The 22,956-nt window shown below is 42.9% G+C and overlaps 1 protein-coding gene across 1 annotated transcript in view; it reads left to right on the forward strand.

Moving 5' to 3' along the window:
- GLG1 (golgi glycoprotein 1) overlaps positions 1-22,956 on the forward strand; it is an 83,720-nt gene that overhangs the window by 21,831 nt on the left and 38,933 nt on the right. The window contains exons 2-3 of the mRNA XM_071567167.1: positions 17,769-17,801; positions 20,230-20,316. Of these exons, the coding sequence (XP_071423268.1) occupies positions 17,769-17,801; positions 20,230-20,316 (120 nt within the window). The remainder of the gene's footprint in view (positions 1-17,768; positions 17,802-20,229; positions 20,317-22,956) is intronic.

Below are 22,956 nucleotides of genomic sequence, written 5' to 3' on the forward strand. Positions count from 1 at the left end.
CAGCAGAGACAGTGGGAGTGTGTGTGGTCAGTCCTAAACTGCCCCTTCTAAATGTCACTAAACTGCTAAACCAGCCTGAAATTTTGTGCTGGCTGGGCTGGGGCTGTGTAGTAACAGAATGAGTTTTGTAAAAAAATTGTAGCTCACATTAGCATGGAGTCTGTTAATGAGCCTAATTAAAAAGAAAGATTTCTGAAAAATCCCAGCATTAATTACTTTTTAATTCAAGGGTGTTCTTGCATAAACTGTGCTTAATTTTTTTCAAAAGGTACTATAAATCTGCCTGAGAAGCTTTAAAGCATTCAGCCAACTGCCTGTTGGCACCTTCCTTTGTGGTGCTGCTGTGCAAAGTTTGAGCACTGCACACCTTTCCTGGCTCCACTGTCTTCACAGTGTAAAGCCCCACTCTGCTAATCCTGCTTCCACCAAAACTTTAAATAGAAGATGAGGAAGAAGGATCAAGTCTTCTGTTCAGATAACTGGTGGATTAACTCCAATTTGCTTATCTCAAGGGGCAGCACGAACCGGCTTCCCTTGGTGAGCCCCACCTGTGTCTGTGAGATCTCGCTTGTCCTGGCAAGGTTTCCCTGCACAGCAGTCAGTGAAGGAGGGCAGGCTTCCAGAAATGTGTGGGAAACTACCTGGGTGTTTTAGAGGGTGTCTTTTTGCAAAAAGTCAGCAAACTTAGTGCCAGGTCTGTGAAATTGCCTGCTCTGGTTTTGAAGTGGCGTGTAGGGAAATTTGCTCTTCCAGATGTTTGGTGCTTCCATGCTGAATGTTCCTCCAGTTCTGAAGTCAAACTGAGCACTTGTAATAACTTGCTGAGCTGAAAATAGCAGGTAGCCTTTGTCCCCTTAGACCAGACAAAGACTCTTGCACTCACCTTCCCCTTCTCTAAAAGGAAGCCACAATTAGTCTCAGCTTCAAAAGCGATTTTTATTTATGTAGCTGCAGAGCCCTCATTTCCCTATTGCTGCAGGTGCATGTTCAGCAGGTTATCCTTGTTCCTCACTTCTGTAGCAGTGGGAGGCCTGGGATCAGTGAAGGACAGATCACTGGAAAGCCTAAAAGAAGAATACATCCTTTATTAATACTTTGTCTTCCCGACTTTGTGTTGCAAGAACGAGTGGAACAGCTCAGTTTTCTGAGGGCCGTTGTTTTACTGTGCAGTAACTGGTTACTTGAGGAAGTAGGACCATCGTCGCTGGCACAGGGTGGCACTGCTTGTACTGCAAGAAGGAGCTTTGCAAGTTCCAGGGGACAGAAGTCCTGGATGTCTTAAATTATTTGCAAATGTGTGAATCTGTGGGAAACTGCAGAGCTGGTGCTTGTGGTAACAAGCCTGGGAGCTTAGTCAGGGCAGAACAGGAACAGCCTTTCTTGCAGTGGTTTGAGTTGGTTTTGGAGCAGGGGCTCCCTTGTGGTTGTTGCTTGTTTCTGACAAGTTGGTGGTTGCCTGCAAAACGTTGTTTGCAAGCCTTGGGTTCTAAAATGCAATGGCAGATAAAACTGATGAGGAACAAACCAGCTTTTTTTTTTCCACACAGTGCATTTAGTACAGGCAGGTGTGTGCAGTACAGTGAAGACTTCAGAATAAGTCCTGGGGATTTCCTCATATTAATCTACAATTCATTTTCATTTCTCATCCAATTTGTTTGAAGAGTTGGCAGCCATTCTGGTGCTCTGTTGAGAGTCAGCCAAGGTGTCCTTTCAGCCCACAAGTGTAACTTCCGTGCAGATTTGTGCCTTCTTTGGTTTCTTATGGTCAGAACTGCCCCCAGGATTTGAGATTGATGATTTCACCGGTCCTGTAGAGAAGAGAATACAGAAGTCTTGTGGGATTTTTGTTTGTTTTATTTTGTGTTTTGTTTGTTTGTTTGTTGGGTTTTGTGTGTGTGTGTGGTTTTTTTGTTTGTTTTTGTGGGGTTTTTTGTGTTGTTTTTTTCCTGAATTCCAGTGAGCTTTCAGGTTGAGCTGGGTCTGGGGGATTGTTTTTGAGGGAGAAGGTCCACGATGTCTCAGGCTGACCTAAGTTAATATTGCACCTGCCCAATATCATCCTTTCCCCCAGCAGCACTGACCCTGAGATCCATTGTGAGAGAGCAGGAAACCAGCAGAAATCTCCTTAGAGAAGCAAGGAGGGTAGTTTGTGATTTTCTTGGATCCTCCCTGGTCAACTGATGCATGTTACAATTCACCAATTGTTCATTTGCTTCCTGAGTTCTGACAGGCTTCATTTAACCACACATAAAGTACCAAAGACTTTTGCTTTGTGATACAGATGCAGTGGAAAGCTTTGTATCAGTGGAAAGGGTTAAATGGACATTTAATTGTATCACCCCTCTGTGTATCACGGTGATGAACCTTCTGTTACTCCCTGCCAGATTCAGGTGACAGTGAAATAGAACTTTAGCAACTTCAGAGCTGTGAAGACTCACTGAAGTGGTGCTTCTCTCCACAGTTGTACCACCTTAGCTGTGGAATACTTTGAGTGTTTTATTTTGCATTTGGTTGGGGTTTTTTCTTGGAAAAGGATGAGTGTTTCTTGTACATACATAGATGAACATTAAACTTACTCCTCGGTATTCTCTTCTTGACCTCAGTGTTAAGACTAGTTTGGTAATTTCCTAGATTATCCATTATAAAAATATCCTTGCTAATCTGGTTCCCTCAGGTAAGCTGGTAGATGCTATGTTATAGTTAGAAATGTAAACCTAAATTTGCTAAATTCAATTTTGCAGGCTTCAAGAAGCCTGAAAATGTTAGTTTTAGAATGCCTGGGCTGTGATTAAATGAAAATTGTCTGATCGTGGCAGTTCTTAATTTGCTCTGAGGCGTTTCTGTCCTTGTTCTTGTTTTGGAGGGCAGAGAGGATGGAGGTGTAATACATTGCTGTGCTTTCTAGTCTGGGCAAAGAGCACCAAACCCCTGTGTTTGTGCCAGGCCTGGCACTCACCATGAGCTGCCTATTTCAAAATGCAGCTGATAAAAATGCACACTAAGGAAAAAAAAAATCTTTCAATTACCTTTACAAGCCCAAACTATTCCAAGATTTTTACAGTCTTGCTCTCACTGTGCAAGTCACGTTTCTTCCTTATTGGGCCATCTGAGTTCAAATGTTGTTTACTGAAAATTGTGTGTGATAACTTTACAATCATTGTGGGGTTGGAAGACCCCTGAGGGTTCCCTCTGAATGCTGAAGAGGTGCTGAAGATTTTGCTCTTGAATTCCTTCTCCATCTGCTCTTGATTTTTAGATTCCTCAAACTCTTGTCGTGTCACATGTGGGCTCATACCCAAATAATTCCACTGGAGCTTTGAATGCTCACTTTTAGGATGTATTTTGCTAAGATTTAATTTTCACTAAAAATAAAAAAATAGTTGTACATGTCTCCCTCCTAAGAGAGTATCAGTTGCTGCTGTACCAGGATATCCATCCTTTCTTTACGGACACCTATTGGGGATGTTCCTAATTCTTGATGTCTCTTGGAAATACGTGACTTGTTTCTGGAGATCTGTTATACATTTAGTATCTCTGGTACTCTGGGATTTAGCTTTCCTTAAAAATTGCCATGGGAGAATTGCAGCTTCATCCTCTGTTCTGTATTGTGTGGTCATCCTAAAATGCACAGGTAAATTAATTGATATTCTGGTGAGTACATCTTTGTTTTCTTTTCCCTTTATAAGGAGATTGACAAGTTTTTCAGGCAGCAGAGTCGATTCTCACCCTGAGCAAGAACTTTTCAAGGCAATTTAAAAACAGTGTGGCAGACCAAAGCAGGTGGGTTTGGTCACAAGGTCAACCTGTGCTTAAAGCATCCAGATCTCACCTTGTTGTGAAAATTGCACTATACCAAAATTTTTTTTACTTATCATTAAGATAGGAATCTGCACAGAAGGGATTTGAACACTCACAGAGGGTGGGAAACTGCTTAGCTGGGGGAAATGCTGACATCTTTTCTCCTGAATGTCCCCAGAATTATGCCACTGCCTTTTTGTGGACATGCAAACCCCATCAGCTGCCTGTGCTACCTGGATAAGAACAGATCAGACTCTTTAAGTCCCATTTTCAGGCATTGTCTGCTGGGGAAAACATCTTTATTCTGCTTCTTGGTTGGGACAAAGTCATCTCCCCACATTACCAGTATCTTCAGCAAGGGCTGTCTGGGCTTTGCCATCAGCAGTACTGGAACTGGTCCTGAAAACTGGGTATTGCCCCTTGGGCATTTGTGTGCCTGCAAAGCCCGGGGATTTGCAGACTTGTTTATTTCTTCAGCCACAACTTGGCTTCAGGTGGGAGGAAAACCTTCCTCTAGCTGTACCTTCAAATAGAATCACAGAATCGATTGGGTTGGAAAAGACCTCCGGGATCATCAAGTCCAACCCTTGGTCCAACTCCAGTCCATTTACCAGATCATGGCACTCAGTGCCATGGCCAATCTCAGTTTCAAAACCTCCAGGGATGGGGAATCCACCCCCTCTCTGGGCAGGCAATTCCAATGCCTGATTACTCTCTCTTGTAAAGAATTTTTTTCTGATCTCCAACTGAAATTTCCCCTGGCAGAGCTTAAGCCCGTGCCCCCTTGTCCTATTGCTGAGTGCCTGGGAGAAGAGACCAGCCCCCACCTGGCCAGAACTTCCCTTCAGGCAGTTCTAGACAGTGCTGAGGTCACCTCTGAGCCTCCTCTTCTCCAGGCTAAACAACCCCAGCTCCCTCAGCCTCTCCCCATAGGACTTATGATGATAGTGTGTGGCTGAGACCACCACCACTGACCAGAGACTAGAATGAAGTACTTTCTATCAAGTGCTAATTGTTGCCTATTGAATACTGCAACTTTGACGTTCTCTGTTAGACACAACTGAAAATTCAGTAGTAGCAGGAAGACAGCATAGTAACTGCCTGAGTACCCGCCTGCAGCCCTTCCACCCTGTATTCCTGAGCCTTGAAATTGATTTTGGTATTTGTCAGGGATAATGCTGAGAAAGAATAACCAGCTGTTTCTAGAGCAGCTGAATTGTTGATTTAATTCCTGTGTTTTGACAGATGCAGATTGCTCAGCAGTGATACTGGTGGTGGTCCTGCGTGGAGTGCTGTGTGTTGGTGCGGAGCTGTGGCAGTGACGAGCTTGTTGCTGTTCTCCCCTCTGCCGTCCTTCCCCCGTTATTTTCTCTCTGTCGTTATTAGGAGAGAAGCTGTAGGTGTGCTCAGTCTTTTTAATTGCAGCTTGTCTTTATTCACAGCTTTTTAAGTAGGAGTTATGGAAACAGTAATTGGGAGGATTTGCGGGCAGGTGTCTGGCTCTCCTGCATACCAGTAAGACATTTTTGTACTCACACTGCTTTCCAGAAAGCTCTTCAAGCTCACTTTTAAAATCCAGCATCAAACGTGGCTTTTTTCCTCTTTTTTTTTAAAGTTGCTCATCTGTGCAAATCTAGTCAGCTATAATTTCTTTATTTGGCTTGAGGGGAGCTGTTAACTGACCTGGCTGCTTACCATGGTATCATTTTAAATCCTCTGAATTACCATTACAGTTCAGGATTTTCAAACAAAATGCTTGGCTTTATGGCTCTATATAACTATTGAGCTGAGCAGTTCAAGCTGAAAAACCCTAGTGCTCTTTGGAAAGGAGCTCTCAAAAAACCCACAAAATACTGTAAAAGCCAAGGTTTTATGGCAGAGCAGACCTGTGGGGAAATGTGCTGCTGCCCAGTGCCCCAGGCTTCTCCCGGGAACAAGGTTAACTGAACCTGTATCTAACTTTGTGAAGAAGTGCAAAGCTTAAATAAGATGATGTAAGCACAGTTTTCTTTACTTTATTCAGTGTGGTGAGCTGAAAAAGGCACGTGGTTGGTCTTGTAACAGGGATTTTGCTTGCAGGTTCCAAAGGCAAGCAGAATTTTTATTTGGTAGTTTGCTACTAATCCCATGGAAACCTTCCTTAGCACTGGCTGTAAAGACTCACTCATGTTGATTTTTCTGTTGAACAAAATCCAAGTGATTTTATCCAGGGTTTGCTTTTCTCCCACTTACATAAAGAAAACATTGTGATTCATCCAGGTGAAAAGTTCTGTGCCTGTGTACAATACCCTACTGGTCCTGTGCTTTTGAAGAAATTACACCCAAGCAAAGGAGGGAAAAATACATTTAAATTAGTTTGCATTTTATATGTAGCCTCTTAAAATTACTTGTGGTTTGCATCTGCCTTTCCCCTGTATTCCATACACGGATTCCTAAATAGCTGGCGTGAATCAGGCCTGCCAGTGGGTTGATGACTCATTTCCTTATTGGTGCAGATGTGTATAGTAAATGTTTCTGGATAACTCTTTTCATATGAAATGTGGCTCCCCTGTGGGAAATGAACAGACAGCAATTGCTTTCATTCTGTGTGCACAAAAATTTGGTCCTGAAGAAAAGCTCAAATGGCTTTTCTTGCTGAAGAGAAGGTTGGCTTGGAGCAATGGTTGAATCTTGGAAACTGCTGTGTGCTCCAGCTTGGGGGGGGTGTTAATTTTTTATCTTGCTCCTCTGTCCAGCTTCAAAACAAAGTGCCATTTATACCAGCACAATTCTTTAGGTAAATGCTCTAAGCATTCATTGAATAAAGCTTTGATAAGACTCCTTTTGAATAGCATGCTCTACCTTTTGGGCAAGCAGGAATGAAGCACTACTATATTTTTCACATCAGTAAAGGCATTAGCACAGTAGGTGTGATGAAAACCTGTTTCAGATAAAATCTAGGTGTGTGCTGCTGAAGTATAGCAGAGATGAGGTAGTAAAGTAAAATAAAGTGTGTTATCCAAGCTGCATTGCTTGAGTCTCCGAGAAAAAGAACAGCATTTCTGGTTTGGTGCTGAGGTCTGTGAGAGCCTTGCACCTGGTGTGAGTCACTGAGCCAGCCGCCTGCACTCGCCAGGACATTTATAACTTGGTTTTAATGTTGTGATGTATAATCTCCCCCTGAATGCAGAATGCCTAATGATGCTGTGAATCAGCTGGTTTCATCTTGTATTTCTGGTCTTTTTCTTGTCGTGGCTCTTACAAAAGAAGAACCAGACACCAGGGAAATCAATTTGCTACAACAATTTGTGTGGCTCCCAGGCAGATTGATTTAAATAAGCAAGAAGCTTAGATTTGAATAATTTCAGTCTTGCTTGAACACTCTAGTAATTTTTCTAGAGCTTTCTGGTTTGGTGATATTATTTGCAGCTAATTTTAGCTTTTATTGCTAAGCTTGGTATGTTTCCTGACTAAATTGATATGATCTGTAATTATTTAAATGCTTGCATGTTAATGTTTCTATCTTTTTTTAATAATGTTTAAAAATGGCAAGCCATTATCTACTGAATTACTTTTCCATGCATTAAGCTGCTTTAGGATAGAAATGGAAACTTAATTAAAATGCAGAAGATGATTATTGTTAAAAGTAGAACTAAAGTATTCAAATATTGGATCAGAGCAGTTGTTTTACATGGAAAAATGGTTATTACATCAGTTTAGCTTTCTTGGTCATTGTGACCTTTGAGACCTGAGAACAAGTGCTTTTTTTTGTGGTGTTTTTTTTTAATTATTAGAAAAAACTATTTTCTCAGTTCCTGTTCAGAGGCTTTGCTTCAAGGTATTGATGTGAATGCAGCTGTAGTTGAGAATCTGTTTTGTCCACACCTGCAGAAAGGGCTCATTTGTCAGAAGGTGACAATGAACTCAAGGGGCAGAAAAGGAGCAGTTTGCCCTGGAGTGTGTTGGCAGGTCCCCAAGCTGTGCATTGATGGCTTCAAGAGCAGAAGGCCCCGCTGTGGGTCCCCTGTCACTCAGCAGTGCTGCAGCAGCATCATGAATTTTGAACTGGTGCATCTTGCCCAGTGTTGTCACTTGACAGGACCATCCCTCAGATGGACTTGGGGGTTGTTTCAGTCCTCCAGTGCAAGGAGGGAGGACCTGACTGATGGTTCCTTGTGCTGTCTTGAATTTCTTCCCTTTCTTGGTCAGGGGCAGGTGATGAGGTACCTCTTTGTGACTGAGGTGTCCATTGACTTATCCTGACCAGTGTTTTTTGGCTGATGCAGACTGTATTTAATAAAATTCATACTGGTGAGGACAACTGCAAAACTGACAACTAGGCCTGTTAAATTGTGGGTACAACAGGATGGACTCCCTACCTGGCTGCTTTAAAAAGTTTCAGAACTCTGTAGTACCTTCTAATTGTATTAATAAAAGACTTCAAATTGGTGTAAGGTTGTTGTCAGCTGTTCTTTGGGAAGCACAGCTCAGCACTGTGCAGGGAGCAGGGGTTATTTTGGATGTGCATCTTGCGGGCAGCCCTTCCTGTAAGGGAGGAGCTTGAAATGGAAGCAGGGCAGCATCGTGCTGTTTCTAGGGCTTCCTAAAAATAAACTACAGACTTTTCCTGCTGAGTTCAGCGGGTGATGGTGAGAATCCAGCAAGAGAGATCTCATGGGGGAAGCTCATCCAGGGTTGGAGAAGTCCTGTGGACTGTCCTAATTCTCTGTCAGAGTGTGATGCTGCTTGCAAGCTGCCCGTGTGGGCTGTGCTGCAGACCTTAATGTGTGTTAACGCTTTGTGCTTATTTGCAGTATTCCCCCTGTGTACAAAGCCAGTGTTGTTCCTTTAGTGAATTTATGTTGGCCTCTCTGTGACTTTTGCCTCTCTGGTATTATGGGATATGCTATTTTGAATCAGCAGAAGGTTTTCAACAGAGAGTTTCTTCAGGAGAACTGCAGAATGAATACATGCTGTTAATGTAGTACTATGATAAAATTGACATGTACAGGGGATGATAAAGTTGGTGATTGTGTAAAACACTTAAGTGTGAGAAGAACTGAAATGGTTTATTTTAACAGCAGGGAGTTACCTTGCTCGGGGCTCTTGTTCTTCACCTGCCTCTCACTGGAGAAAAGAAATGAGTGATGTGTTGGGGTCGTGCAGATCTTCTGAAGGAAATTTGCATGTTTTATTTCAAAATCCAGCTGTTAGAAGTGTCTGAACACTGGCTGTGATCAGGCTGCTTTTGCTTTTGAGAGAGACTTTCCCTTTGCATTTTATCTCTCAGTAAGGCAGTTGGAATGACAGCCAAGGTCCAGGAGACTTTTTGCTCTCAGGAAATCTCTTGCAGGGTAATAGCACAACAATGCTGGCATGTGGGACCCATTGGTACATCCTTCCCCTCTTGTTGGCATTGTCAGATAACAAAACAGATGTTGAATATCACATAGGAGTTCAGAGGCACCGTTGCCATCCAGAAGGCTGAAATCGTCTGTTTCTTGGGATAGTGAGGGACCCTGGTGCAGGGGGTTGTGTAAGAACTTCTACAGGCCTATTTATCCATGTGTAATACCCATCATGTTTTGGAAGTACTGATGTTAAGTGCAATTGTGCCTCCATTGCTCTGATCTGAAATACTGACAGCTGTGATAGAGGTAGCTCCGGGTTTATTCGGTTACTGTCCTTAAAAAATTGGGTAAATGGTGATGGGGGAACAGCAGGGCTCTCAGCACTGTCCTGAAGGGAGGAGGGAGGACTTCAAAATAAAATTATTCTTCTTGTGGTTTGTGGTTAAGGCTGAAGTAGCTTCTTTGAGGTGTTTGATTTTTATTGCCTCTAAATAGAATAGCTGGCAGGAGTTAAAAATAGTGGAGTCTGCTTCCCACCTGTTTAGATGCTCGTCTTATTTTGGAATGGATGTGGAATGCGTGACTGCAAATCATTAGGATTAAAGCAGTGCTGCTCATGCCCCTGAACATGGGTGGGAGATGCTTATTGTGCCTCGGTGAGGATGGGCACCTGATTGATGGGACACGTGTGCCTTGTTGGAAGAGCGGGGGAAATGCTCCCAGGGAGGGATCTTTGGGAGCACTGTATGGCCTTCAGTGTGGAAAATTGCAGTCATGAGCCTGCATGTTGAATAACAAAGGCAAATATGAATATTGGCTGGTTGAGAGTTTAAAGCATTGTTAATTCTGCTAATGGAGCAAGAGCCCTTGGCCAGGGAGCCTGGTAATGGTTAGAGAGACTCTCCAGCACGAGGGATGGTGGTGAAAAGGAGCTGCCTTCAAGTGGGGAATGTGCTGGTCGATCACTTTACTGTGCAGCACAGCACTGCACTGGGTTGTGGGAGTGGGGAGATGAGTAAGTAGCATTTGCTCTGAAACCTGTGCTTCTCCTCTGCTTTGGTATGTGGAGCTTTTGGTGTGAACTTTTTTCTTAGCTCCTGTACAAGACTAATTTACAAAGGATTTCTCTGGTTCCAGGCCACATGCAGCCAAAACTTGATTCTCTGGGGAGCAAAGCATGGTCAGAACAACATTCTCTGCTTAGGAGACAGAGGCCTTACCACACCATGTACAAGAACCTTTTATTTTGTGTAAAACTGAATCTTACTTGGGAACTCTTCATGGCCTTTTGGAAGCTGTAAAGTTAAGCTCAACATGGGGTACTATAGAGATGTACTGTCAAAAGATGTGAGGTCCCTGTGTTGAGAATAAGTGATGGAATTTGACTTACTAAATAATATATTTGATAAAAGCTGTTGCACTGAAATTATTTATTGGGGCCTCCATTCCTTGTCTCACTTATTTCTCCTCGCATCCCCCAGCAGATGCTGTGCAGTAGTGCCAATACCCGTGCTATGGATTTTGCCCCTCTACTGTAATTCTCTCCCGTTGTTCTGGGATGTTTCTGTTTGGGGTTAAGACACAGTCTCATCTGGCCAGGTAGAGAGTGAAGTTGTCTCAGCATACCTTAAATAGATGTGAGGGCTGACTGATGCTGCAGTCAGAGGTACCGCTGTGCTTTCCCAGTAATCTGACTGGTGTTGGGGGGACTCCTCCATAAGCAGAAAACTCTAAAATGACAAACACTGTTCTGTGGATTTGCTGAGTTTTGGGCAGTGCCATGAGCAGTTTCACTGGGCTCTTATCAGCTCTCCTCCTCTCAGCCTCTCTTGTGACACTGTCAGCATCCTTGCATGCCTTTTGGTCTCTTAGGGGTTTTTTTGGTAGTGAGAAAGAGCTTTCCAGGAGCAAATCCTGAAACCTCCTGGCGGGATGTGCAGCTCGGTGCTGGTGCTATGCTTAGTAGCAGAGCTCTGTTGTGGAGGAGTGTTATGGGAAACATTGTATCTGGTAGCAGCGCTGCCAAACTTGTGGCAAACACGTAATTTAAGGGTCTGTCTTGCTTCACAACTCGTTGGAACCCGCTGGAAAGCCTCCAAGAGGAGGAAGAGAGGGGACTGAGGGAAGAGCAAACAGAAACATCTGGGGCAAATTTGCATTGATCGTGCTGGCTGTTGGAACGTGCTCTGATGTTTGGATCAGCATTGAAATGAGAAAGGTCCCTGCTAAGAGGGTTTAGGGGCTTGAGAGTCCCCTGTGCAGGGAGGTGGAACCAGCAGGGACAGGAATAGCCGTGCAAGGGGGCCGTGGTACGAGCGTGGCACTTCCAGCACAGAGCTGCTGTGCAGCCTCGGAGCACCCGCCTTGCAGCTGGGCATGGGTGGGAACAGCCAGCTCAGAGAAAGGCATCTGCTGGTAAGAAACCTGAGATTAGCTCAGTTGGTTAAAACTTGGTTGTCATAATGCCAAGGTCATGGGTTCAATCCCCTCTGTGGGCCATTGACTTAAGAGTTGGACTCGATGATCCCTGAGGGTCCCTTCCAACTCAGAATAGTCTGTGAGTCTGTGTCAAACAGCCAGCAGAGGTATTTGCCTGGTTAGGTGAATGGAATTGGTGCTTTTCCTTCAGCTACACCGTGGTCTGTGTTTGCTTCTGATGCACTGAAATTAAAACTGGAACATTTTCAGTGATTTTACTTTTTTTTGGTGTTCGCCCGGGGAGGGAACTCTGCTGTGCAGGAAAGGCACTCAGCCTGCTGAAGACTGTGCTTAGTGTAAAACAAATGTGAAACAAGCAAAACATGACAATTACTGACATTCTATTGACTTCCTATCAAAGCTACATAGATAGGAAAGAGTGTGACTTGCTCAGCTTTCTTGGTGTTTGAAGCAGATACTGAACACTGGATCTTCAAAGTATGATTGAACAAGGCCTGCTTCATCCTTGGCTCCTTTTTCCGTGGCTGCTGAGCCAGAAGGACACACATGTTGTGCTGGGGTTCTTTTATCTTGCTTTGTGCTATTTTTTCTGAATAAGCATACTTACTGTAATGGTGTCATACCCAAGGAGGATATCAAAGGTCAGCCAAGGTGAAAGAGTTTATGGAATCTAGAATTCAGCTAAAACAGTGGAAAACAGTTGCAGAATGTGGTGTTTGGGGTGATTTGCTACTTATACTTTGTGTGTGCAGCTTAAGAAATTACTGCTGGTCCTGGTGATTTGTTTTTCGTAGGCAAACATAGTGTATGTTTTGGAGTTGTTAGTGTTATGTTAGGTGTCTGTGTATAACTTGGATTAATATGTTTGCATAAACTAGGAATACCTAACCAATGTGGACATAATTATTTGGTTAAAGGATTTGCAGCATTGCAGACTTTGGCTCTGTTTTTGTAAGTGGGAAAAAGTATTTGTATGAAACAAGCAAAGTGTATGAAGCTAGGAGCTTGTAACTTTGGTGCACAATATCTACTCAGTACCATGCTTTAAACTGGCTACTTTCAAGGTATGGATGTTAAGTATAGAGGCTTTTTGCTGACATGACAGCACTGAATTTGGTTTTAGTACTAACAGTTCACTGATATTAGAGAGTATTTCAAGCTTAGCTTAACAAGTTTAGCTTTCATTTTAATTAAATTACAAAATCTTCTCGTCTGTTTTGAACTTAAATTATCACTGGTTTTAACTTTCCTTTCACACATGACTCTTTCAGGATTGCAGGATGTGCGAAAACGGTTTACTGTAGCCATATGCCTGTTGGCACAGAACTCCAGGATGTTTCAGTACGTTTGAAGCATGGGTTGTGTGATATGTGGCTTTTCTTTTACAAAAGCTGTGTTGATTTCTTGCCTAGGAACTACTGTCTTCTCCTGTTTCCACAGATTCTTTTGCAGAATCATTTCTAGTGGTTACTCTGGGAACGGATCAGGTTTGCCCGAGAGCGGCTCGCTCAGATCTCTTCTTGATCTTTGCATCTAACCTGTGCTGTTTCCTGGTGTTGTCTCACTAGCTTGATACCTGTGGATTGAATCACTTTATTGTGAGTTTACTGTCCTAGCTGGGTGTGCTTCGTGCGAGGAGATTGCTGTTATCTCAGGAAGGTTACAGCTAAAAAGTCAATTGTTCCTTTATCAGCTTGCTGACCTCCTCATTAGAAGCTCCTGGGTCAGCAGGCCACGCTACTGCTGCTCTCAGATAATAAAGATAAATGTGTTTGTTTAGATCAAAGTGGAAAAAGCCCCATGAGCTGCCTGTAGTGTGTGTGTGTGCACTGTGCTCTGTAGTGTAATCAACTGTGTGATGGTGCAGTAAACTGGGGAACACCCACAGTCTGGCTGGACTTCTGCCTGCCCTCTTTCGTGGGAACGTAGCTGCTTCTATGAACAACTTTTCCTAACTGACTTGTTTGATCCTTTTGCAATCTGTTCCTCAATTTAGGGAGGGAACATCCCTCAGGTTTTGCCTGAGTGGGTCCCCTGTCTGTTGTTGTCTTCAATGCCTGAAGATTATCCCAAGTTAGTATTTGAGGTATGCCTGGTTCTTGTCCTTCAGGAAATGCAGTGCTACTCTTGCCTTAAAAGAATAGTGGAAATGTCTGCCATCATCCCCTCCTCTGCTCTCATGAGGGATTAAATTCTGGGAATTAAGGCACTTGGGCAGTTGATTTAAGACTCTTCTATTTGTATGACTTTTGTAAGGAAGCAAAGGAATCTTAATTCTGGACATTAAAATAATCCCTGCAGAGAGTTTTCCAAAGACCTTGAGTTTCACCAAACCATAGAACTGTTTGGGTTGTAAAGGGAGTTAAAGCTCATCTGGTTCCAACCCCCTGCCATGGGCAGGAACCCCTTCCAGTGGACCAGGTTGCTCCAAGCTCTGTCCAACCTGGCTTTGAACTCGGCTTCTCTGGGCAGCCTGTGCCTCACCACTCTCATCTGTGGCAGCTGATGAGGATGCTTACCTTGCTTTTCAAAATCCAATGGTGTGAATTAGTTTTTCACAGGATGTGATGCCGAAGGACCAAATACCCAGCTGAAAGGGGTTCTGACTATAATACTGGAGGAGTGGCTGTAACTGCACCCAAGGCAACTTGCTGAGCAGTAGATGGTGATGCCTGACACTGGTTCAGTTACCACCACCAGTTCCTGTGGTTCCCAGCGTGGTGATGGTTCATTGCTGCAGCTAAAGCACCAACACCTTGTGCCCCCTTGAGCCTGGGTAGTGGTGGTGGGCTGCTTGCTTGCTGTATAGTTTTGACCTAGTTTTATACTGCTGCCCAAGAAGAGAGAGATCATAGAATCGATCGGGTTGGAAAAGACCTCCAAGATCATCAAGTCCAACCCTTGGTCCAACTCCAGTCCATTTACCAGATCATGGCACTCAGGGCCACGTCCAGTCTCAGTTTAAAAACCTCCAGGGATGGTGAATCCACCCCCTCTCTTGGCAGCCCATTCCAATGCCTGAGCACTCTCTCTGGAAAGAATTTTTTTCTGATCTCCAACTTAAATTTCCCCTGGCAGAGCTTGAGCCCGTGCCCCCTTGTCCTATTGCTGAGTGCCTGGGAGAAGAGACCAACCCCCACCTGGCCAGAACTTCCCTTCAGGTGGTTACAGACAGTGATGAGGTCACCTCTGAGCCTCCTCCAGGCTAAGGGATGGATGACTGTCATGGCTCGTTTCAGCAAGCTGATATCCAGTGGATGGGAAAAAGCACTTTTAAATACAGTGATGTTGATGACTTCAGTCTGGTGGTGATATGACTTCACACAAACCTTTGAATTTCTCTGTGGAGTTCACAATACTAATGCAGCGGGATTTGTGGCTGTTTGTGGTTGAATGGAAGGAAATGTTCTTTATGTTCAGGTTATAGCTGGTACTTGTTCTAAACTCTGCTTTTCCTGTGAGGTAGGAAGTGGTGTTCATACTCTGGGATATGAGTGTTAGTGTGTGAAGGAGTTTGGAAAGCTTTTTAGAGAACTGCAAAGGGAGGCAGATATATTCCTGCCGAAGCTGCTAAACAGCATAAGCCTCTGTGAGGCCAGAGGCACACGTACTTTTTGTAAAGGCTGTTTTTAATCCTTCCATTCGAAGATGTAAGAGGAGTGCTTCTCCCTTGCTAATCGGTGGAATGTCCTTGCCGTCAGCTTCCTCTCCTAAAATGCCTTGACTAGCATGTGGTGCTGGTCTGGGCTGCTCTCCTCCCTCCCCCTGCCCTGGGGGTCTCTGAGCATCTGTGTTCCTCCAGCTCACCATGTGGGACTGACACAAAGCAGCTTTTCTTGCTCGGCAACTTCTCTTAGTGGTAATTTGAAGCTTACCTTTTTTTTCATGACTCTTTAATACACAAGCATATTGTTCTGAAAGTGCTCGTCTTTGGAAGGACACGGGGCCACAGGCGTCTCCTTAGCCAGGCAGAACTGCTGTGGGTTGCACTGGGGAGAATTTACTTTCCCTTCTTCAAACTCAGCCCTTCAGTTTACCTGACACAAAGTAAGAGGATTGTTTTTCTTCTTTTGCTTCTCTTGAATATAGAGAAGCTGGTCAGTATTGCCACTGAACCCACCACTCTCCACTCGCAGTGGTCAGAGACAAGAAGGATCCCAGCTTTTGGCTGGCAGGGGCTCGTGTTCTGCAATGAGAGGATTAATAGCGAGACCTTATGCTTTGCATCTTTAAGTACTGAACTGTGAATGAACGCAGTGCCAAAGCTTAGTTAGGGTCCCATTTAAGCTCCATTACTCTTCTCAGAGGAGTAAGGCTCTGTTTCCCAGAGCTGAGGTTTGCTGCAGAGCACAGGAAAGGCAAATATTTTGGTGTGTAGTGTTTTGTTGTATATTTCAAGAAAAGCTTGTTTAAGCTCCCCAAGTCACTAAGAACCAGTCTGTTATCTTCTTGGGGTCATCTACAGAAAAAACCAGGGGTTTAATCTTTGGTACATCTGAAGCAAAGGTTACCAGGTTGGAGGATGCAAAAATAACTGAAGTGACCCAGAAGGGTTTTGAGGGAGTGTTCTCTGGCCCTTATAAATCCTGCCACCTGCAAATGTGTTAGTAAGTCCTGTCCTCTAGAGGAGAATTCCACTGCTAGCCTAAATACTTTTATAAAGAAACTATCCTTGACTAAAAGACTGAGACAGCAACTTCAGTGGAGGGCATTCTGGCTCTTAGCCTTTGAAATTACTCTAGTCTAAGACCTTTGTCTGTTGGTGAATGATACAGGATGGGTGCAGAAATTTAAAGAAAACACACCTTGGAATTCATGATAGTGTTGGTCTCAGAGAGCACTTAAATAGCACAATTTGTTGGCGTCTTAGCTCTTGGTTGAGAGATTCAGTTCTACAGACAGGATAAACAGCAATCTGCTAGGCTTTTAAAAATAGGATGATATCCTAATTTTCAAATTTATTATTATTTTGGAAATACGGTGTTAAACAGTGTCAGTCTGACTAAACTGCAGTTAATTACTGCAGTCCTTCAGGTACCATTGTTTATGTTCAAAGTGAGGAGGTGATTTCTGCCACTTCCTGCTCTACAAAATAAAAGTGCCTTAGTTAATAATGGCTGTAATTAAGAACTTGGAAACTTTTCCATATTTGCTTTATTCTTCATAAACTCGTGTTAGTGCTCTGTGAAGCAGCAGTGGTGCAAGTGTTGGTGCAGCACATCGTGCAGTGGGGCCAATGCTTGCACTGAAAAACTCTTCTTGGTTCTAAAACTGATGAAATTCTGGTTCTCTCATGTCAGATACCTGAGGTCTAATGTGTTAATTGTGTGTTTCAGCTTTTGAGTGTCTTGTGACTTCTAAAGCATGTCTGGCATCTTAAATATCAGTGAGAGCAGAGACTTTTTGACTCAGGGAGGGCTGATTTTTAACGTGGGTGTGACGTCCAGGTGATTTTTGTCCTGCCTTTGCTGTTCTGCCATGGAGAGGAGGTGCAGATTTATATGATTAGGTTCTTTTTCAAGGAACTCTTTATTGTGAGAGCCACTCAAGTTGAAAGGAGGATGGGATGGTTTGTACCGAGTTCTTTTCAAAGAAGCTCCCTGGGAGAATACAGCCAGTATTTTGAAATGATGCGTGGTGGATACTGGATGTTACCAATCTCTCACGGTTGAAGGTGTAAATCTCAGGGCTGCTTTGAACCAGCTCCTTTGTGTACAGCTGAAATAGACGACTTTGCTTCTCAAATGGGGAATTAAGAACATTTCATTTTAGGGGAGGGAAGTGAGTTGTACCTTTCTCCCTCAGTTGCAGGCATTAAACTTATTTTCCTTTAAAATTCTGCTACTGCATCTTTATTTTCCCATGGATGCTTTTTTGCCTTCCTACTTCTGGCAACTGGGGCAAATGCCAGTGCATTCATTATGTTTTTGTAGCATCACATAAATGCTGCAAGTCCTGTGCTATTTATGTTCTGTAGAGTTAAGACAGCATTATAATATTATAATACCTTGTCAGTTCATCTTTTTGGTAAGTGGGTATCACCACTCTTTTAATGCATCTTTTACAGTTTCCTGTTGTGTCAAATTGTTTCTTACAGTGGAAAGGAGTTGACAGTAAGAAGTTACTGTAAGTTTAGACTCTTCTCTCCATTAAATGCATTAACCAGTAATGAACTGACACTCCTCTTTTTTCTCCTTTCAGCCAGATAATGAAATCTCTTCAGACTGCAATCATGTAAGTATTGCTTTGTTTTATTCAGTCTCTATCTGTGGCATTTGCACCTTGTATCCTTTACCAACCTGAGGTATTTTGCATAGTTTGGAACTCTGCAAAACTTACTAATCAAGACACATTTGAGTCTCTGTACTGGTCTGTGGAGGAAGAACACAAGGTGACTTCTTTAACCCAGTATAGTCACTGTGGTCTTACTGGAGACTTCAGAGTGGAACATGTTTAAGAGCTTTATAAGCTGTACTGTCTCAGGGGAGGAGAGCAGACGTCTCTCCTGTTTTATAGCTGGGGGGTGGTTCCCGTGAGTTACCGGGAGCAAGCAATGTGATGTGCTCCTTTTGGAAGAGATGTGAGCAGTGCTGAATTTAAATTCTTAATTTCAGCTGTTGACACCTTCTGTATTACTTTCACAGCTGCTAAATTCTTAGACTCACTTGGAAAATGCTGTGGGGGTGTGATATTTAGAGGCAGTTTGAGACAGTTGGCTGGTTTTAGAACAGATTTCCTCTCAGCACTGTGTTTAACAGTGAGCAAACCATTAGCCAGTTTTCAGGCTGTCAAGCTGACTCTTCAAATCCCAAGACTCAAAAAAAAAGCCCACCCTGAAATCATTGCTGGGGTTGGTATTGGTTTCCTTTGGTTTCTCTCATTTGCATTCTGTCAGCACACACCATATCAAGATCCTTAATTGCTTGGTTAGCCCTGAACACAGACAGACAAGTGCATGCCTCAGTGACGGTCTTGATTTTGGATGCTTGAGAAGCTGTATTTTTCTTTATTATTGGAAGATGTATTCCAGACATGAAACCTGGCCATGCTGTACAACCAGTAATTTCCAACTGTGTTTATAAATTAACCTTTAGCACTGCACTGCCTGACTTCATTGGCAGCTGCAATTCTCTGTTGTGCAGGGCTGGATCAGATGAAGGGCACAAGACATTTCTGTTTAAGTCTTTTTGAAAAAGAGAAAACTCCAATAATTAAAATGTATGTGTCTGACATTTAAATGTGCCAACAGAAATTACCTGAATGAAGAAATTGAGAATTCTAGAAATCAAAGTTGGACCTTTCTTCTGCTGGATTAAATGACAGCACCTCTGGCACAAGGCAGATGTTGGGCGGGTGGGGATTGTGGAGGCCATTCACAAACAGGAAGTGTGGGCAAAGTCTCATTTTCCCAGGCAGAAATTGAAGGGGGGAGGATACAAAACTGGACTACAGAGAGGTGTCTCATGTCCTATTTTCACTATTAAACCTCTATGATTACAACTAACTCCACTGAAACACCTTAGTTTCCCATCATTTCCTTTTTAACTTTTCACAGCTCCAAAACCATGTTAAGAAGTGTGGAGATGGTGCAGTTATGCTGGTTCTGATTTTGGTTCTTTCTCTGTGCTTCCATCCCCCTGGAGCTGATGTGAAACTGCTTTCCTTCTGTAGAGCATGTTTGTGTTTTCCAAGCATCAAAGTAAAAGTTTGGTCAGACTTTTCTCTTTTTGATATTACTTTGATTTTGTCACAAAGGCAGTTTTTGAAATTAATTTTTAAAACTTTAATCTGTAAGTTAAAAAATGTTTAAATGCAACTTAAATTGCTTGAAAAAAAGATTAGCAAACAGAGCTCTCAGGCAACATCTCAGTTATTAATTTGCTGAGGTTTTGCCACCTTACCCTGTATTTTCACTTTATGGTGCCTCAGGAGGAGCTCTGGGATGTGTAAATATCTGCAGGGTGTGACTTGCCTAAGACTGATTCCTGCACAATGGCCCAATGCTCTGAGGCTCCTTCGTGAGCTCATTGCTGGCTCCTGAAAGAACAATCGTCCTTACCCGAGGCGTTCTGCAGTCTAAGCTCTAATTTATTCTGCTTAGCAAGAGAGAGCCTCCCGTAGGTTTGAAATATATCTGCATCCAAAAAGTTGTCTGGTTGCAGCCCCTCACAGAAGGATCAAGCTATATTGTCTCCTGCCTTTTTTGCTACATTTTTATAAGGTTTTCAGTATGAAATCTGCTCATAATGAGGACTTACTTATTTTTAGAACACTTGCATCAGACAGACACTCCAGGGCACAGAAAGGTGTGGTGGGATAAAGACATTGCTAAATATGCAGCAGGTGGCAAGTCACAGATTTCATTGTTTTATCCTTTCAGTTGTGGAATAGTCTCCATTCAATATATATCATTTTAATGAGTCAGCTCATGACCTTAGAGAAAGATTTCTGACAGCCTGAATTTTTTCAGTATGAAAAAATTACTGCAGAAATGAAGGGACAAAGTTGTTGTCAAGGAAACTTTACATTGATCATTGCACTGTAGAAGGATGATGATACAGATTGGGTATAAATGATATTTCATTGTTTTCTGAAGCAAAATGTTTGTCATTCTCCATGGGAAGATCTGAAACCCCCTTTCTATAAATGCTCTCTTTTACAGCTCTTGTGGAACTACAAGCTGAACCTGACTACAGATCCAAAGTTTGAATCCGTGGCCAGAGAAGTCTGCAAGTCCACTATTGCTGAGGTAAGCCAGGAGAAAGGCAGGGCTGCTGTTTGAGGCACTGAGGCTTTTTCATTTCTTTGTGATAGTGAATTAGTGTGTGAATAATGATTTGGGGTTGGGGAAGCTCTAGTCTCATATGCCAAATTGCTACCTGTGGTTAATTCAGTTGCCTTGCTGAAGAAGCCAAGTTGCCTTAGTGGTATCAGATAAAGGTGTGGCAGAAAGAAATGCTGAACTAACAACCCATCAGTTCCTACTGGACCCTTTGTCAGAAATCTGTTGTGGATTGGGTTTGTCGCCTCTTTATCAAGTGTTTGATAATTGTAACAGTGTGGGTGTAGCAGGGGTGCTGCTGAGTTTGGCGTAAGGCTGGTTTGGACTGTGTCCTGCTGGCAGAAAGGGTGAGCACAGACACCCCGAATGATGAGCCACCTTTTTTTTTATTTCAAGGTTCAAAGTGTAGCTACTCCAAGGAGCCTCTGTTAGGAACTTCTTACTAGGTTGCACCAGGAGTTGATGCTCTGTATCTGCATCAACATGCCCTGGTCCAGCTTCAAAGAGGACTTGATCAATCACTTTTTCTTGCGCTCCAGCAGAGCTCTTGAGGCTGTGCACTCAGCCAGGCGCTGGCAGAGCTGAGGTCTCTTCCCTCCATTTCAGAAGGTTTTCAGCTGGAATTCAGGAAGCAGTGGAAGCAAGGCTCTCTGCAGCAGTACAGGCTTCAGCTGACTTAATTTGGATATTAAGCCATGCTCTGAAAAACATTATTTGTATATCCACTAATATAATTTAACATGGCCATAAACTTGGGTTTTTAAAAGAATTCAATCTAGTGTAAATCATTTAGTGTAAGGAGTGATCAAGAAAATAATTATTGGAAGAAGATTAGAAGATGAAACAGTGGAAGGAAGGCAGATTGCACCAAAGGGCTGTGCTGTGTTTGGAGTTTGGTAGCTCACAAAAGCAAACACTGCCAAATTTGTTGGATCCCACTTTCTCGTGATCATAGGAAAGACTCTGTTTTTCTGGTTTATGTCATATGGCTGCTGCAGAATTTTTACAACCAAGGCACTCTTGAAAATGCTCTTTTAACAGTCTGTTTAATTACCACTTTTATACAGGGACAGTCTGGCATTGCTGGAAATGATGCCCTTTAAATCTGGGATGTGATGTCTAAAAGCAGTGGGAAGAATGTACAGAATTTTAGCTGTACGTTAACCACAAATGTTCCTCTGGTAATTGTGGTGAATGATGACAGAAACTACCAATATTCTTCCATTTGATGAGTAATTTTTAGTTAAAGAAGTTAGAGGATAAAAAAATAATCTTATGTGTTTGATCTGATGTTTAATACTGGGGCAAGTACATAAACCATTCCACTAATATGTTTTAAAGTTATTTCTACAACACTGTTTAAAATTAAGATACATAGTGGGGATATGCTGCTCACATATAATATTAACCTATTACTATTTTCCTTTAATTCCCACTAACAGGTGGGGTTTTTTGCTGGGTGACTGAGCTTTTTTTTTAAGTATTGCTTTGAACAAAATACAACTGGAAGAGCAAGTTCTAGTAAAGTCATTTGGGAAATGGTGACTGCCCCAACTGAGTATGTTCTGAAAAGTCTACCTTTATCAGCTAAATACAGATTTAAATTTCAACGTTTTTTCTTTTTTTTCCCCTCAGCTGTTGTGGTTTTATAAGTTCTGGCAGGAGCTGTAACCCAGAATGAAAGTTGGCTACCAGATAACAGTGGTTGCTTCAGAAGTGGCCTGGCAATAACATGATCGCTTGGTCTGTTCTGCAGTTCACTGGCTCAGGCCATGGAGCTCTGGGGCTGTTTCCAGAGCCAGGCCCTTCCAAAACCAGCATGTTACCATTGTGTGCTGGTTTGGCTCACAGCTCTTGAGCTGAAATAGGGCCAAACCAAAGATGCAACTTTCTCAGAGAGCACTCGCTCAACTCTCTCCCCTTCACCCTGCAATGAATCATTCGTGTTTTCACTTCAGAATGTATTTTATTCCTTATCTATAACAATTACATTGACCTTAATAACTATGTTTTTCTAATAGCTATTTAGATTAAATATAAAATGTTTTACCAGCCTTCATCTGGCTTCAAATAATGCTTCAAATAAGGCTTCAAATGCTGTATGTTTTATTTGTTACACAGAAAGTAATAGCCTCATAAGCTGAGGCAGAGATCTGTTTTATTCATCTAGTCTGACCTGTGTGAGTCTGTCACAGTGTGCCCTGAGTTATTCTTGCTTGAATTAGAATATATCTTCCTAGAGACAGCTCTCCATTTTTTAAAATTTCCAATATAAATATTCCAACTTGGTATTTGAGAACCGATAAAATGGCTCCCTGCCTGTTCCCTTCGCTCTGCCCTTGCTTGTTATCTGAACCCTCCTGGATTATTGATTGCCATACATCTTCCTGGAGATTGATGAGCCCGTCAGTATTTTTACAGGAACAAATCTTTGATGTAATCAAGTCAGCCCATGTATCTTTTCCTTGCAAACCTGTCACCACTGAACTTTAGTGTCTGGCTGCCAGGAGTTCTTTCTGCAGCGTTGGGGCTGCGGGTTTCCAGCACAGTCCTGAGCAGGGTCCACCACAGCCGGGCAAGGATTTCAGCACGAGCTTGCCAGGGTTA

Source organism: Pithys albifrons, chromosome 12 (assembly GCF_047495875.1).
Source record: "Pithys albifrons albifrons isolate INPA30051 chromosome 12, PitAlb_v1, whole genome shotgun sequence".
In the NCBI taxonomy this organism is placed as follows: domain Eukaryota; kingdom Metazoa; phylum Chordata; class Aves; order Passeriformes; family Thamnophilidae; genus Pithys; species Pithys albifrons.